This window comes from Hyperolius riggenbachi, chromosome 5 (assembly GCF_040937935.1).
Source record: "Hyperolius riggenbachi isolate aHypRig1 chromosome 5, aHypRig1.pri, whole genome shotgun sequence".
Taxonomy (NCBI): Eukaryota; Metazoa; Chordata; class Amphibia; order Anura; family Hyperoliidae; genus Hyperolius; species Hyperolius riggenbachi.
The window spans coordinates 339,933,104-339,951,254 of NC_090650.1; the positions used below are offsets into that span (position 1 = coordinate 339,933,104).

The 18,151-nt window shown below is 43.3% G+C and overlaps 1 protein-coding gene across 2 annotated transcripts in view; it reads right to left on the reverse strand.

Moving 5' to 3' along the window:
• RB1CC1 (RB1 inducible coiled-coil 1) overlaps nt 1-18,151 on the reverse strand; it is a 228,457-nt gene that overhangs the window by 46,133 nt on the left and 164,173 nt on the right. For both annotated transcript variants that reach the window (XM_068237380.1, XM_068237379.1), the window contains exons 15-17: nt 8,738-8,888; nt 6,460-6,568; nt 885-1,125 (exon numbers count right to left, since the gene is read on the reverse strand). In XM_068237380.1, the coding sequence (XP_068093481.1) occupies nt 885-1,125; nt 6,460-6,568; nt 8,738-8,888 (501 nt within the window). The remainder of the gene's footprint in view (nt 1-884; nt 1,126-6,459; nt 6,569-8,737; nt 8,889-18,151) is intronic.

The following is an 18,151-nucleotide window of genomic DNA, read 5'->3' on the forward strand; positions in this document are numbered from 1 at the left end:
TTACAGACTAGCCATGGCTTTTGTTTTTCTGGAGGCTGGGTTCCTCCTCCATAGCCCTGCCTCCAGCTCTGTAGCCAGGGCATAATTCTGCGACAAGAGATCTTGCAAGATCACACAGTGCCCATAGAGCAGGGAAAGGGGGTAGTCTCAAACCATTTAAGTACTGAATAGTGATTGGCCGCATTAGAAGCACACGCCTGAGATTGCCAAGCATTAGTGCGGGATGATTAAGGATTGGTGGTGGGCTTTAGTGTTGGTGACAGCTAGATCAGGGGAGTAGCAAAAGCCATAGCAACCAGGTACACACTCCTTGAGTTTAAACCTAAATCACAACACAAAGTGGTAGGGAGTTTATGTCTATTGTCACTGATGGGAAAAAATTTCATTACTTGCCTAAACAAAGTGTGGACATGGCAGCACTAAAATTCTGTTTAATATAATGGGAAAGAAGAACTTTTGCCAAGTTTACACTAGATCAATGTTAGAACTAAAAGCTAGCAGAGGTTCATCTCCACTCTACCTAAAAAGTTTGCCTGATGTTGGTTTTTGATTGCGTCCTTTCACCCACAACGCATTGAGACTGAGGTTTAAGAACAAGAAAAGCCTTGCAATAAGCGCACCTGGCAATATGTAATTGCAGCTTCACAAATGAGCCAACGAGAAAAAAAACATAGAATTCTGTATTAAGTAACAGCTACGGTGGGTGGTGCTTCTTTTAGTGAGCCTGCTAAGAAAAAAATAATAATAATCCCCACCGAGCAAGATGTCTTGGCTCCACTTTTATTGTATTACCCCTTTGTGTTCGGGCCCAGTAGGTTACCACTAATGCTGAAAGTAAAAGGTTTAACACACTCAATTTAGCCAAAAATACAGATTGCACTTACTGAACAGCTGTCATGCTGGTATCTAAAGTGGGTTCCATTCTATCTTCTTCTATGACAGTGGCATCATAAACTGGTCTATTTATTTCACTAGGGAGGTCAAGCACACACGCTCCAGCAGGCTCTGAAGGAAATGCCACGTGAGATGAAGACACAGCACTCTGTAACTTGCAGATGTCCTCTTCAAGTTTTTTCTTCTCTTGAAGCAAACTTGCACGGTCTTCGGAGAGTGTTTCAATTAATGCTGGGGAGCAACAAGTAAATAATATTCATAGGTATAACTATTGTCTTCAAAATAGACAAAGATGGGTACAAAACATTGCACACTTAATACATAATAGAGATGGACATTGTTTTTGTAACAGCAGAAGTCAATGCCATCTACTAAAAAATAATGACCTGATTCAAAAGGCAATCACTAATTCCCCAAGTGGTAATTGATAAGGGAGAAGATCGATTTACTACCATGCAAAACTGGATCCGATTTCCACAGGTATCTGACTTAAAATCAACAGAACCACTGTTGTTATTCAAACCTGGCGTCACAGACCCTACTCCACAAATAAACGCATGCTTAGCTGAGCTTCAGGAGTGGATGAATAATAATTGGCTAAAACTTAATGCTGACAAAACTGAGGGTCTTTTGTTATCGAGGGCCAGGGCTCCACAGCAAAGCAGCCCCAGTCTCAACCAACACCGCTAAGGATAGGGAGCTCAGACATGAACAACTCAGACTGTGTGCGCAGCCTGGGAGTACTAATCGATGGGAAATTAAGCTTCAGGAATCAAATCTCAGCTGTTGTGAAACATTCCTTCTTTTATCTAAGGAATATTGCAAGGATTAACCACCCTGGCGTTCTATTAAGATCGCCAGGGCAGCTGCATGAGGGTTTTTTTTAAATTAAAAAAAAACTATTTCATGCAGCCAACTGAAAGTTGGCTGCATGAAAGCCCACTAGATGGCGCTCCGGAGGCGTTCTTCTGATCGCCTCCGGCGGCCAAAAGTAACACGGAAGGCCGCAATGAGCGGCCTTCCGTGTTTTGTTTACTACGTCGCCATGGCGACGAGCGGAGTGACGTCATGGACGTCAGCCGACGTCCTGACGTCTGCCGCCTCCGATCCAGCCCTTAGCGCTGGCCGGAACTATTTGTTCCGGCTGCGCAGGGCTCAGGCGGCTGGGGGGACCCTCTTTCGCCGCTGCTCGCGGCGGATCGCCGCAGAGCGGCGGCGATCGGGCAGCACACGCGGCTGGCAAAGTGCCGGCTGCGTGTGCTGCTCTTTATTTGATCAAAATCGGCCCAGCAGGGCCTGAGCGGCACCCTCTGGCGGTAATGGACGAGCTGAGCTCGTCCATACCGCTAAGGTGGTTAAACACCTAATTCGTTCAGAGGATCTTCCAACCCTAGTTCATGCCTTCATCACATCAAGGTTAGACTACTGCAACGTCCTCTACACAGGCCTGCATAGGAAAGACTTACGCCGCCTGCAATCAGTACAGAATGCCGCCGCAAGGCTGTTAACGAGCCAACCCCGCCATTGCCACATAACACCAACCCTGTGCTCACTCCACTGGATACCGATAAAATGGAGAATTCTGTTTAAGATTGGCTTACTGACATTCAAATCCTTGCACAATCTGGGCCCTGGATACCTGAAGGACTTGTTGCAACTGCATCACACCCCCCACAACCTTATATCAAAAGGACGTAACACCTTGGTCACCCCCAGAGTCCACCTCAAAACCTTTGAAGACAGAGCCTTTTGTCATGCTGCCCCTACACTTTGAAAATCCCTGCCACACCTAATCAGGACAGCTCCATCCCTGGAAGCATTCAAGTCTAAACTGAAAACCTACCTCTTCAGTCTGGCATTTCATGAACATCTGACTATCTCCTCTGTAACACAACCCAGCCTGCAACCCTGTATTAATCTGAGACACAACGATGCGCTTTGAGTCCTATGGGAGAAAAGCGCTTTACAAATGTTATTGTATTGTATTATTCCAATACTCTCTTCCAATGAATAAAAATAACCGCCTATCCTTTTTAGATTTCGATCGTGGCCAGGCCTGTTAGGCCTGTCGCCAAAAACGAAAGTAGCTGGCGGTGGGGGACAGGAGGATCTGATCGAGACTGCGAGGGCACAGGATGGCTGCAGGGGGCTGGTAGAAGCCCAACGTGAGTAAAACTGATTTTTTTTTTCCAGACTTAAGCGTCCCTTTAAAGTGAACGTATAGTGAGATAAAACACTCAAGAAATATGCAAAAGCAGATTTCCTTAGGGTATTGTGCTCGCTAGCGATTGTGTTCCAGCAACAGATTCAGCTATTACACTGGAACAACCAATTCACAAATAGTGACGTCTGGTTGTGTAATGTAGGTTGTTACTGCACTGCACTGAAGGCAGCATAAAAAGGAAGATATCATATTCTTACTGTACTAAATAACCAGACAGACATCCGTAGAATAATTTAGATAGAGGAAGCATGTTCATGTGTCTGCTTCTGGATTTTTTGTCAGCCTGGAATATAACTCTTCATGAAGGACCTCTTTTAATGTACAAACTAAATAAACCTGCTGGCCCAGTAATGACAAAATCTTGATTGTACAATTTTACCAAAACTATGTTGTAGAAGAGTAAATACGGTGAATATACTTTGAACAGATAATTAAAGCACACCTGACCCAAGGCAAAGATACCCAAGGTAAGCACAGAAGAATGTTCATGATGGATTTATACACCTCTATGCATTGGCTGTTCCTCTCCTCGTACCCCTTGGTCCCGTAATCACTCCTTGAAAAATCTGACTTTTGGCTAAAGACAAATTTTCAAACAGGAAGAGGCAGGCTTGCTGCGATGTTCCCTCCTATCATCCTCCCTCTCTCTCGCCCCATTCTCTCCTCTAAAGAGGAGTGAAAAGGAGGGTGATAAGAGGGAACATCATGGCAAGTCTGTCTATTCCTGACAATTTGACTTCAGCCAAAAGTAATTTTTTTCAAGGAGCGATTACAGAGACCAGGGGGAACAAGTAGAGGATTGGACAATGCACAGAGCTATGTAGATTCAGCCTGAACATACCTTTGTGCTTACGTGAGGTATCTTTGCCTTGGGTCAGGTCAGTGGCGTTCCTACCACAGGGCGCAGGGGGGCGTGGCGCACCGGGTGCCAGAAAGCCAGGTGGTGTCGTCACGACCCCCCATAGATGCAGTCATGCAGGAGCCAGGAGGGGAAGAGCAGCACTAGGAGGAGGGGTGACAGCAGGGATAGCGGCAGGGAGGGGGGGGGGGACATATCCCTCCCTCCCTCACCTGGGTCCCCTCCTTCTGCCTCTTCCCCCCCCCCCAAATGCAGGCAGCGGGCCGGGGGCAGCGAGCAGGGAGAATACTTACGTCACTTCCGCGTATCAGCCTGGAACGCTGCGTCGCCGTCACGTGCCTCTTCTGCGCCTCCAATCATTGGAGGCACAGAGGAGGCACGTGACGGCGACGCAGCTGATACGCGGAAGTAACGTGAGTATTCTACGCTCCCGCCTGCTCGCCCTGTTTGCTGCCCGCATTTGGGGGGGAGGGGGGGAAGAGAGGCAGGAGGGGACCCAAGTGAGGGAGGGGACATGCCCCCCCTCCCAACCGCTATCCTTGCTGTCAGCCCTTCTTCTAGCTACACTGGGGGAGGGGGGGCACTATGCTAGCTACACTGGGGGCCACTATACTACCTAAACTGGGGGCCACTATACTAGCTATACTGGAGGCAGCTATACGGGGGGCCACTATACTAGCTACACTGGGCCTGGGGGTCGCTATACTAGGGGCCACTATATTACCTATACTGGGGGGGAGGCACCATACCAGCTACAATGGAGGCCACTATACTAGCTACACTGGGGGCAACTTTACTAGCTACCTTTAGGCCACTATACTAGCTACACTGGGGGCCACTATACTATCTAAACTGTGGGCCACTATACTAGATATACTGGGGCAACTATGGGGGCCACTATATTACCTATACTGGAGGGCAGCTGTACGGGGCCACTATACTAGCTACACTGGGGGCAGCAATACTACCTACATTGGGGGCAGCAGCTATGCTGCCTATCCTGGGGGCAACTATACTACCTTCACTGGGGGCAACTAGCTACCTATACTGGGGGCAACTGCTCTGCTAGCTACCTATACTGGGGGCAGTGGCGGCACCGGGGGGGGGGGGGGGGGTCTTTGGGTGCTGAAGCACCCCCTAAAATTCTCCAAGCACCGCCCAGCATGAACTGACCTTCGGCATCTAATAGATGCCGTGTCAGTTCACCGCAGCGGCAGAGCAGGGCTATAGTAAAATGTCCGAAGCCCTGCTCTGGAGACTTTGGGAGTTTCAGTTGCTGGCTGCAGAGGATCGTGGGAGCTGCGCACCGGACGGAGGCTGGAACAGGAGCTCTGCTGCAAGTGAATAAATGTTTTTTTTTTTTTTTTAATTTATATTTTTACGTTTATGTTCTGGCCAGGTCTGCTACACGATTGAAGTGTTTTCTGGGCAAATCTGCCGACATAATTGCATGTATTTTCTGGGCAAATCTGCCGACATGATTGCATGTATTTTCTGGGCAAATCTGCCGACATGATTGCATGTATTTTCTGGGCAAATCTGCCGACATGATTGCATGTTTTTTCTGGCCAAATCTGCCGACATGATTGCATGTATTTTCTGGGCAAATCTGCTGACATGATTGAACGTATTCTCTGGGCAAATCTGCACACATTACGTGTATTTTCTTGAGAAAATCTGGACAAGTATGTGAATTTTCTGGGGAAATGGTCACCAAAACTTGGGTCCGCTGTCTTTGCGTTGCACTTTTAAAGGGAACCCGAGGTGAGAATAATAGTGAGGCTGCCATATTTATCTCCTTTTAAGCAATACCAGCTGCCTTGCTGGTCCTCTGCCTCTAATTCTTTCAACCATAGACCCTGAACAAGCATGCAGCAGGTCAGGGATTTCTGACAATATTGACAGAACTGAGAAGATTAGCTGCATGCTTGTTTCTGGTGTGATTCAGTTCACTACTGCAGCCAAATAGATCAGCAGGGCTGGCAGGCAACTAGTATTGTATAAAAGGAAATAAATATGGCAGCCTCCATATCACTCGCACCCCGGGTTCACGTTAAATTACAGTTAGCTCCGCCCTCTACCGGCCACGCCCATTTTTTTTGCTGCCGCATGTTATAGCCCCACCCGTTTTTTGCCCCTTTACTTTTTTTTTGGGGGGGGGGGTCTTATAATACCCACCACCGGGTATCAAATGCCCTAGGTATGCCACTGGGTCAGGTAACCTTTAAGTTAGTTACTCACATTACATAGACGTGTAGATTGTACAATCAAGATTGTATCATAGATGGGCAACTTCACACATACAAAATATTTTGCCATTAGGTTATGGCAGTCATTCTAAAGCCGGCACACGGAAAATTTGCTTCAGACTTTTTTTTCATTTGTTTTCTGAGGCTGTATATGTCCAGAAAAAAAACACTGCATGTATAACAATGCAACATTCACTGGAGTTCCCCAATTTGTAAAGCAACCGGTTTCTTACCCTTATCTTTGTCTTGCTGCGATGTAACACTCTTCAGTTTCTCAGTGAGTTCACTTATAACATTCTCTTTTTTCACTCTCTCTCTTGTCAATACCGTGTTAAAGTTCGTCTGTGAGGGGAAAGAAAATGGCATCCTAAATTACAAAATATTAACTTTCATAGAAGTTATACACTTCAATATATTTGGATAATCTTAAAGTGAACCTCCAGACTAAAAATCTACTCAGAAATACTGAAAAGGCTTGGTGTTTCTTTAACAGTTTCACAGAATCAGAACTTTGTTTTTCTTACCATAGCCTCATTTTTAGCTGCACAGAATTTAAGCTCCGCCCCATCAAAGAAAACTGCCAGGGCATTTTTCCCCTGATGCTGTGTAGAGCATGATGGGATTTCTGATGATGTTGTTCTCGTTGTTTAGCAACTGGGATGGGTGATCAGGACACAGGACAGTTGGAACTGTCTCATGCTCCTTGTCACCTCCATTCAACCAAAAAGATGGCTGCCCTCATGAAACATTTGCCTGTTCTTTTAAAACAGGGTGGGTAAGAGATTAAATTACCTATTTTAATTAACATAACTAATGTAACTTAATGACAGTATGTTTGTTTAGGCTGATGTTCCTCTTTAATATGCACTTAAAGTGTTAAAGCCCAATTATAAAAACTAACGTAGTATTACATTTAGTTGTCTCCCCCCTTCTCCCGAACTCCCTCCCTCAACACATCTGCCACTTACCCACACTTACCCTTTTTAGTCGCAACCTAAAAACTCTTTTCAGGCAAGCATACTCTTTGTCATACTCTTTGTCACCTTGTTTAACAGACATTCATCTGCATATCTGACAATCATCTGCAGATCTGAAGATCCATCCTGGTGGATCTGATCTGCAGATGAATGTCTGTTAAACAAGGTGTGTATGAGGATCTGCAGATATCACAGACTATCAATGCATTTTGCAGGAACGGATCTTTTGCAGGAACAGATCTTTTGCAGGAACAGATGTTTTGCAGATAATGATCTTTTGAATGTGTACAGCATCTTTGTGTCCAGTATCTTGCAAAGTTTTTTATCTGATGAGGAGTTCAGCTCAATAGAATAGACTGTGTAGGTATGGCTCTCATACTACATGGAAGGGGGTAAAATTGGTCTGTGATCTTGCCTTTTCCAAAGACTTTTATCTCAAGTGTGTATGTAGCATTAGGCACTGGAGGTGAAGATGATAAAAGATGAGATTTAAGGTGTAAGGTAACGTTACAATTCTTCATATAATCGATTCTCCAATTTGATCGTAATATTGATTGTTTGTGCGCACTAACAGAAGAAAGCTGCTATCCAATTTGATCAGATTAATGGAATCGATCCAATGTTTTTGCCTGTTGGGAGAAAGTCCTGCTGCAAGCTTTTTTTCTGGATAGCGGAAAATAATCTGACATAAATAAAGTAAATTTTGTGTCCAAAGGAGTATTTCCTACATCATGTCTGCCAGGCAATTCTTTAACATGTAAGACTCAATCATTAGGGTGCAGGACCAGGATGTTGTTATCAAAACTGCTATCTCCAGTCAGTTAGGGCCCATTCACACTGCCGGCGATCGCTAGCGCCTTTAAGTAAGTAAAAGTATATGGCAGGTATCTCATTGCCGCGATCACCGGCGATTTGTGATAAATGCGAATGCGGTGCATGCGGCATTTAGCGTAGTTTTAGAGCGATTGCAATGGTAATAAAACGTGAAACGCGATCGCTCAAAAATCGCAAAAATGTACAATGAAAAATATGTGGAAAGTGCTTGCAGCTGCAAAACGCTAGCGATTTTGCAAGTGTTTTGCAATCCTTAGTGTGAATGGGCCCTTAGGCCTGAGAAACGATGTAAACACTTTCTGGCCTAAATCAAGCCTAAATGATCTCCTAATCTTAATAAAATCAAAGAAAACGCAATGATTATTGTGAGTGAAAAGCTTGTCAATAAAAGTGGGTGAACTGAACTGAAACCAGAAAGCGCAGTTTTTTTCTACATCCCATCACATTTCTGCATTTACCAGCTTAGGTCATAGATCCACCCCAATTTTTCACCTATCAAAAACAAACATTAAGCTGTCAGAACGTATGAATTAACAGTTTAACTATACAGATTATTATGTCTATCTAGACCAGGGATTGGAAGAACATAACATTTTTACAGTGGCAATGCAGATGGTTAATGGCATGTGAGGAAAACAGAAGATTATAGCTGTCACAGTCTATTTTAAATAAGTAGCTGGCTTTATGGCCAGAGTGTAACCTGCTGCTCTGCAATTAGGGATATCCTGAGGTTCTGCAACTCTTCAGCCTTCTTCCTCTCCTGTAGGTCGAGCTGCTCCACAAATAACTGTTTTTCTTGCTGAAGTGTTTTCTGAAGTTCAGAGATCAAACTATGTGCAGCTCCACTGGGGCTTAAAAGGAGAATCAAACACAACTGTTAACACACACGTTCCTGTATCTGCCTCTGTGTCATTTGTGTGAAAAAAACATAAAAGACAAAAGAGTATTCATTGTAAATTAATTTAAAGGAGGATTAGCCAAGTTTTGTACAACCACAATAGTGCCATCACGCAAGTTATTCATTCTGACAATCTACCCATAAATCTTTTTGATTCCCATTTTCTCACCGAAATTTAGAGTCCGCTATGATTCCCTAAAAAACAAAAACAAAAAACAAACAAACAAACAAAAAAACAACAACTGCCCAAACCTTCAAATTTGACTTCCTTCCCCCCAGGGCACTAATACTTTTAGTTGTACTCAGTGTGTTGAGCAATACCAAATCCTCTTATTTTGACATGAGTAAATAACCACAATAGCCTGAAACTCCCAATTTAACATTTTCTAGCAGGGATAATTAAAAATTGATTGTGTTTTTAATAGCACAAAAGAAAAAAAATACATAAACGGTAATCCTTATAAAATCCTAGCAATGCACAAAAAAATTAGCAGTAACAGAATTTGACTTAAAGAGACTCTGAAGTCTCAAAAAAACAAACCCACATTTGTACCTAAGTAACTTCATTAGCACTAATGCCCTACCTGAAACGCAGCATCCCTGCGGCTGAAGTCGCTATTAAACCCCCCGAAATCCCTGGGGGATATTTGGGCAGCGCTTCCTAGTAGAGGCAGAGCTTTGGGCTGTAGCTCTGCCTCTACTCCCGTCAATCGACGCTGATCGACGCCTCTCCCCACCCCTCTCAGTCTTCTTTTACTAAGAGGGGCGGGGAGAGGCGGCGATTAGCGATGATTGATGAGAATGGAGGTAGAGCTACAGCCCAAAGATCTGCCTCCCCCAGCAGCAAAATCCATGACCAAGAAAATTGTGCATTATTGCCCCGGGATTTGGAGGGTTTAATAGCGATTTCAGCCGCGGGGATGCTGCCTCTTAGGTAGGGCATAAGTGCTAATGAAGTTACTTAAAGAGGAACTGTCGCGAAAATCTTAAGATTTAAAACACATACAAATAAGAAGTACATTTCTCCCAGAGTAAAATGAGGCATAAACACATTCCCTGAAAAATGTATACAAAGATGCTGGCCAGCCTCCCTGCTCGCTGTAAACTATTTTGGCAGTTGGAAAGAGCAACTGCCATTCACTAAGTACTTTTAAAAATAAGAAAACCCTAAGAACCCCCCTATGAGAAGATGGGCTAGTCCATAATCTGTCAGTAATGACAGATTTTTATTTCTTATTGTAAGTGACAGGAACATAGGAGAAAAGTAATTTATGGCTCATTTTACTGTGGGAAAAATATATAGCGTGGTGGCAGTTCTAATCCCAGCCAGGTCAACATCTGCAAGGTGTTCTCCCCGTGTCTGCGTGTGTTTCTTCCGGGTACTCCGGTTTTCTCCCACATCCCCAAAAACTTAAAGATAAGTTAATTGGTTCCCCCCCAAATTGGCCCTGGACTACAATACATACACTACACTAGACATATGACTATGGTAGGGATTATATTGTGAGCCCCCTGAGGGACAGTTAGTGACAAGACAATATATACTCTGTACAGCGCTGCGGAAGATGTCGGCGCTATATAAATACTAAATAATAATAAGTGTTTTCAATTTTCAGATTTTCGCAACAGTTCCTCTTTAAGTAAAAACTGGGGTTTTTTGACACTTCAGAGTCTCTTTAAAGTGTACCAAAGACGATTTACAGCAAAGACTTTATACTTATATGAGGCCTCCTCCAGCCACCTGTGATCCCTTCTCAGTCTTTCCAGTCCCTTTGGTTTAGCCAGTGTCATGAACGAATGCGTTGGTGCATTCCTGGCCAGCCGTATCCCCAATAACACTCTTGTTGCCCACAATACGGCTAGATCGCAAACCTCACAGAGGTACAACAGAGGTGATCGGATGGACAATGTGGGAGTTAAATGACCACAGGGGGCGGAAGGAAGCCCCAGGTAAGTATAAATCCTTTGCAGCAGTTTGTCTCAAGTTCGCTTTAAAGAGACTCTGTAATAAAGGATCTTATCCTATCGAGGCTTCACACGTCCTCCATCCCACGGTGGTCTCGCTGCAGCCCACTGAATGCACAGGCGACAATTTGTCAGGCTGTGCAATATTTACCTTTCCCTGTTCCAGCGGGGATGCGGTTGCGGCTCTCGGCTCGGAAATAGCCAATCTCAGTCCGGTCCGCTCTACTGCTCAGGCACAGGAGACTTGCGTCTGCACAGTAGAGAGGACCCGTCTGGGATCGGTTAATTCCACCTAATTCCAAGCCGAGAGCCGCTACTCTGCCTGGAGCCGAAAAGGTAAATATTTACATGCCCGCTGTTGGGAGGGGCACAGCGAGACCGCCGTGGGACACAGGGGGACGGGGGCAGCCTCAACAGGATCCTGAGGCTTCCCCCTTCTAAGGTGAGTACCCCCCCAGGGGAATTTTTTATGTTACAGATCCTCTTTAAGATAGGTTATACCCTAGGGTCATTAATGGGACCATGCCAATGTTCAAACAAGTTTGATATTTGATGCAGCTACTCAAGAGAAATTCTCTTTGAAAAAAGCCAGTCACATAACCCAGAGATGAGTATAAATAGTATAAAGCTGACAAGAGAGTGGGTGTTGTTTCCTCAGCAACATTTTATGCTCTGATGGGCACAGATCCTCAGCAAGGCACATCTGTTAGTGCTATATATGGTTTACTATTAAACTATATGTACAGTGGGATGCAAAAGTTTGGGCAACGTTGTTAATGGTCATGATTTTCCTGTATAAATCGTTGGTTGTTTCGATAAAACATGTCAGTTAAATATTTCATATAGGGGAGACACACAGTGATATTTGAGAAGTGAAAATAAGTTTATTGGATTTACAGAAAGTGTGCAATAATTGTTTAAATAAAATGAGGCGGGTTCATAAAATTGGGCACCACAAAAAAGAAATGAAATCAATATTTAGTAGATCATCCTTTTGCAGAAATCACAGCCTCTAAACACCTCCTGTAGGTTCCATTGAGAGGCTGGATTCTGGATGAAGGCATTTTGGACCATTCCTTTTTACAAAACATCTCTAGTTCATTCAGGTTTAATGGCTTCCGAGCATGGACAGCTCTCTTTAACTCACACCACAGATTTTCAATTATATTCAGGTCTGGGGACTGAGATGGCCATTCCAGAACATTGTACTTGTTGCTCTGCATGAATGCCTTAGTGGATTTTGAGCAGTGTTTAGGGTCGTTGTCTTGTTAAAAGATCCAGCCCCGCCGCAGCTTCAGCTTTGTCATTGATTTCTGGACATTGGTCTCCAGAATCTGCTGATACTGAGTGGAATCCATGCGTCCCTCAACTTTGACAGGATTCCCAGTCCCTGCATTGGCCCCACAGAATGATGGAACCACCACCATATTTTACTGTAGGTAGCAGGTGTTTTTCTTGAAATGCTGTGTTGTTTTTCCTCCATGCATAACGCCCCTTGTTATGCCCAAATAGCTCAATTTTAGTTTTAGCAGTCCACAGCACCTTATTCCAAAAATTAAGCTGGCTTATCCAAATGTGCTTTAGCATACCTCAAGTGGCTCTGTTTGTGCTGTGGGCGGAGAAAAGGCTTCCTCTGCATACAGCATCTCTTTGTGTAATGTGTGCCGAATGGTTGAATGATGCACAGTGACTCCATCTGCAGCAAGATGATGTTGTAGGTCTTTGGTGCTGATCTGTGGGTTGACTGACTGTTCCCACCATTCGTCGCTTCTGTTTATCTGAGATTTTTCTTGGTCTGCCACTTCGAGCCTTAACTTGAACTGAGCCTGTGGTCTTCCATTTCCTTAATATGTTCCTAACTTTGGAAACAGACAGCTGAAATCTCTGAGACAGCTTTCTGTATCCTTCCCCTAATCCATGATGATGAACAATCTTTGTCTTCAGGTCATTTTAGAGTTGTTTTGAGACCCCATGTTGATACTCTTCAAAGAAAATTAAAAGAGGAGGGAGACTTACAATTGAGCCCCTGGATTCACCTGTGTATGTAGGGCAGGGATCACTAAGCTTACCAAGTCAATTTGAGTACCAATAATTTGTTCTAAAGATTTTGGAATCAATAAAATGACAAATGTATGCACCTGCCTAATTTTATTTAAACAATTATTGCGCACTTTCTGTAAATGCAATAAACTTAATTTCACTTCTCAAATATCACTGTGTGTGTCTCCTATATGATATATTTAACTGACATGTTTTTATCATAACAACCAACAATTTATACAGGAAAATCATGACGATTAACAACGTTGGCCAAACTTTCGCATCCCACTGTACATGCACTTCAACTGACCACCAGTTATTACATCACTTGTATTGTGTGGTAATGCATAATAGATTATGGACTAGGCAAAAATAAATAAATCATAATCACTATCCTGTATAATATAGTACATTATCTTACAAATGGATTGTTTTTCTGTGTTGGGATTATTTTACTGTATAGGAAGTAACTACTGTATACAGTAGTTGTTTAGATGAAAACAGGAAAACTGTTTCTTGCAACTGATTGCAGAGAAGAATTGAAAAACCAAGCATAAAATCCTTTTTTTGTACATAATATGGTTTAAACAAGACAACATCTACATATCAGCTGTCAGTCAAGAGTTAAATAAGACCCATATAAACGGTTATTTTCCATTGCAGCACTGAATATTTTTCCACTAATATCCCTGCTAAATGATTTGAAGGATATTTTCATATATTATGAAATACAAGATCTGCATCTGGGATCTGCTAAACTAGATGGCAGCGGTGTTAGAGGATAGATACATTCTGCCATTTGCCAGTAAATATTTCACAAAACTGCCAATATGTCATGTAGGAAAGGGCACGTCGAACTTCTAGCCCTGAACCAGCAACAAGAGTTTATGGGAAGCAACACTTTCCCAGAAGCATGAAGATGATTCAAGGATGGCAAAACTTTACACAACATTGTACACTTCTCTCTTCAGCTTGCCTAGGATTTCTCAGTTACCCATAAATCTGAGATTTCGGGAAATTCTAAATTTGTCAGCCATTTATTTCTATTATTTACCAGTATATAACATCAATAGATTTGCCAGTGTGAAGGCATTTTAACTAATACGACTATACACTGATCAGCCAGTATTTGAAAATCATTGATGCAAAGTTATTACATGATTATCTTGATACAGCTGTACAGGGGTGGGATGCATTAGGCAGCAAGTGAGCACTCCTTGAAGATGATGAGTGTGAAAAGTGACAGCATATGAACTTCTCTGGCAAGAACCAGATTTGAATGACAAATGACTGGGTCAGAGCATTACGAAAACCGCAAGTTTTGTGGGGTGCTCCTGCCATGTAGTGTTTAGAACCTAACAAACGTTGATTATGAACGGCAACTGGTAGGCAACAGGGTCATCAGCACCAAAACGTGTTGATATCTGTGGTGACCAAAAAGATAGCCCATTTGGTCTAATCCCAGATGATATTTAATGTACAGGGAGTGCAGAATTATTAGGCAAGTTGTATTTTTGAGGAATAATTTTATTATTGAACAACAACCATGTTCTCAATGAACCCAAAAAACTCATTAATATCAAAGCTGAATATTTTTGAAAGCAGTTTTTAGTTTGAGCTATTTTAGGGGGATATCTGTGTGTGCAGGTGACTATTACTGTTCATAATTATTAGGCAACTTATCAAAAAACAAATATATACCCATTTTAATTATTTATTTTTACCAGTGAAACCAATATAACATCTCAACATTCAAAAATATACATTTCTGACATTTAAAAACAAAACAAAAACAAATCAGTGACCAATATAGCCACCTTTCTTTGCAAGGACACTTAAAAGCCTGCCATCCATGGATTCTGTCAGTGTTTTGATCTGTTCACCATCAACATTGCGTGCAGCAGCAACCACAGCCTCCCAGACACTGTTCAGAGAGGTGTACTGTTTTCTCTCCTTGTAAATCTCACATTTTATGATGGACCACAGGTTCTGAATGGGTTCAGATCTGGTGAACAAGGAGGCCATGTCATTAGTTTTTCTTCTTTTATACCCTTTCTTGCCAGCCACGCTGTGGAGTACTTGGACGCGTGTGATGGAGCATTGTCCTGCATAAAAATCATGTTTTTCTTGAAGGATGCAGAATTCTTCCTGTACCACTGCTTGAAGAAGGTGTCTTCCAGAAACTGGCAGTAGGACTGGGAGTTGAGCTTGACTCCATCCTCAGCCCTAAAAGGCCCCACAAGCTCATCTTTGATGATACCAGCCCAAACAAGTACTCCACCTCCACCTTGCTGGCGTCTGAGTCGGACTGGAGCTCTCTGCCCTTTACCAATCCAGCCACGGGCCCATCCATCTGGCCCATCAAGACTCACTCTCATTTCATCAGTCCATAAAACCTTAGAAAATTCAGTCTTGAGATATTTCTTGGCCCAGTCTTGAAGTTTCAGCTTGTGTGTCTTGTTCAGTGGTAGTCGTCTTTCAGCCTTTCTTACCTTGGCCATGTCTCTGAGTATTGCACACCTTGTGCTTTTGGGCACTCCAGCGATGTTGCAGCTCTGAAATATGGCCAAACTGGTGGCAAGTGGCATCTTGGCAGCTGCACGCTTGACTTTTCTCAGTTCATGGGCAGTTATTTTGTGCCTTGGTTTTTCCACACGCTTCTTGCGACCCTGTGGACTATTTTGAATGAAACGCTTGATTGTTCGATTATCAGGCTTCAGAAGCTTTGCAATTTTAAGAGTGCTGCATCCCTCTGCAAAATATCTCGCTATTTTTGCCTTTTCTGAGCCTGTCAATTCCTTCTTTTGACCCATTTTGCCAAAAGAAAGGAAGTTGCCTAATAATTATGCACACCTGATATAGGGTGTTGATGTCATTAGACCACACCCCTTCTCATCACAGAGATGCACATCACCTAATATGCTTAATTGGTAGTAGGCTTTCGAGCCTATACAGCTTGGAGTAAGACAACATGCATAAAGATGATGATGTGGTCAAAATACTAATTTGCCTAATAATTCTGCACTCCCTGTAGTACATATGGCTGAAAATCCTAGTTAGACTTACCGGTAATTGGGATTTCAAGGAGTCCTCCAGGGCGGCCGATAGGTTGAGAGTACACCGGCTCTTCTATTAGGAGAAACACAGACCATTACCAATTTGCATACATAATTGGCCACCTTACATATGTGAGCACTCCCTGACACACCTCAGTTATCACAGAGTACCACCTTCGGTGCGCATACCCATAGAAACAGTGATGGCCCAAAGCCAAAGGTTCCCATACCGAATTAAAGGGAGGGTATAGGAGAGGCCGACCTGGAGGATTACCGGGAAGTCTAGCTAGGATTTTCTTCAGGCAGCCTCCAGGACGGCCGATAGGTTGAGAGGCCGCAGAGCACAAGTAAAAAATTATTTTACTCACTCTTAGGGAGGGATAACAGCTTGTGGCACGTCCAAACGACACATCCTGACTTGAAAGAAGATCGATGCGAAAGTGCTCGATGAATGTAGATGGATTTGACCATGTTGCCGTCCTACATATTTGTTCAATTGATGCTTCAGCCCTTTCTGTCCATAAGGTAAATAAAGACCTCGTAGAATGAGCTCTAACCTGGCTAGGTATCGGTCTACCTCCTTTCTGATAACACTGTACAATAACCTTTCTTATCCATCTAGAAATACTGCACTTCGTTGCCTGTAATCCTTTTCTTTGTCCCATAAGAAAAATAAGTAAATTATTCGACTTTCTCCAGTCTCTAGTCCTTTGTAAATAAATCAAAATAGCTTTTCTGATGTCTAACAAATGAAAAGTCCTTTCTTTGCCATATTTTGGATTTTCACAAAACAAGGGTAACAATAATGTACTGAGTCCTGTGGAACCTTGTATTGGCTTTAGGGATGTAATGCTGGGTATAGACTGTTTGTTTCCTCCTTATCAATCGAGCCGCTGATGGTTCGATTGATAATTTCTGACATGTCCGATATCCCGCCGGATCGATTCTGCGCTCGATCCCCGAGCGGGAATCAATCCAGGCGTACGTGGGGACACGGCGGGAGTCGATCCGGCTGCTAATCGAACCGCTGGGTCGACTCGTGTATTCCCAGCATCTGTCGGGTCAGGTCTAAAGATAATTTTGTCTGGGAGTATAGTCATATACAGATCTTTTACTGACAGAGCCTGCAAGTCACCTACCCTTCTTGCTGTGGTGCTTGCTAACAAAAAGGCTACGTTTAAAGTCATCAATTTAATCGGAACTTTGTCAAGAGGTTTAAAGGGCTCTTTCGCTAATTCCTGAAGAAGCAAAGAAAGATCCCAGGGAGGAAAGGGTTCTACCAACACTGGTCTAGATTTGGATACTGCTTTAAACAATGCTTTGATGTAGGGATCTTTAGCCAGTTGCATATCCATAAACAACGATAAGGCTGCAATTTGGACCTTTATGATGCTCACAGCAAGCTGCATGTCTACCCCATCTTGTAAGAAATCCAGTACCACCGCCAGTAAGTTATCTGTAGTTGCAAAACCCTTTCTTAACTTCCAACTGTTAAACTTTTTCCATACCTTTCTGTAAATCTTGTTTGTGATTTCCTTTCTACTCTTGAAGAGTGTTTTCACCACTCTTTCCGAGAAACCTTTATTAATTAATAGTTGCTTCTCAGGATCCAGGCAGTCAATTTTAGATTTAGTGGATCGAGAAAGTAAATCCTTCCTCATAGGGAGCATGAATGGTTCCTGTACCGCCAGAGACCCGATTATCGGAAACCACACTCGTTTTGGTCACCAAGGAGTGATGAGAATTACCATGGCTTTCTCCAACTGAATCTTCCTGACAACCTTTGTTAGGAGATTGAACGGTGGGAAGGCATAGACCAGCCCTTCCCCCCAGTTCACCTAAAGAGCATCTAGTCTGTGAACTGGCGAAGATGCGTGAAGCGAACAGAAGTCTGGAACCTTTTCCTTCCCCAGGAATGCAAAAAGATCCAGACTGGGCACACCCCATTTCTGAGAAAGTAGAAGAAACGTTTCTTAATTCAATTCCCATTCGGCTTCTAGAATTGGACTTCTGCTGAGTTTGTCTGGTACCCTGTTCAATGAACCCTTTATGTGGATTGCCGACAAAGGGTTTAGATGAATTTCTGCCCAGTTCATGATTTCCAAGTAAAAAATACAGCAAATCTGGTACCTTTGTTTCTCCTTGTCTGTTTAAG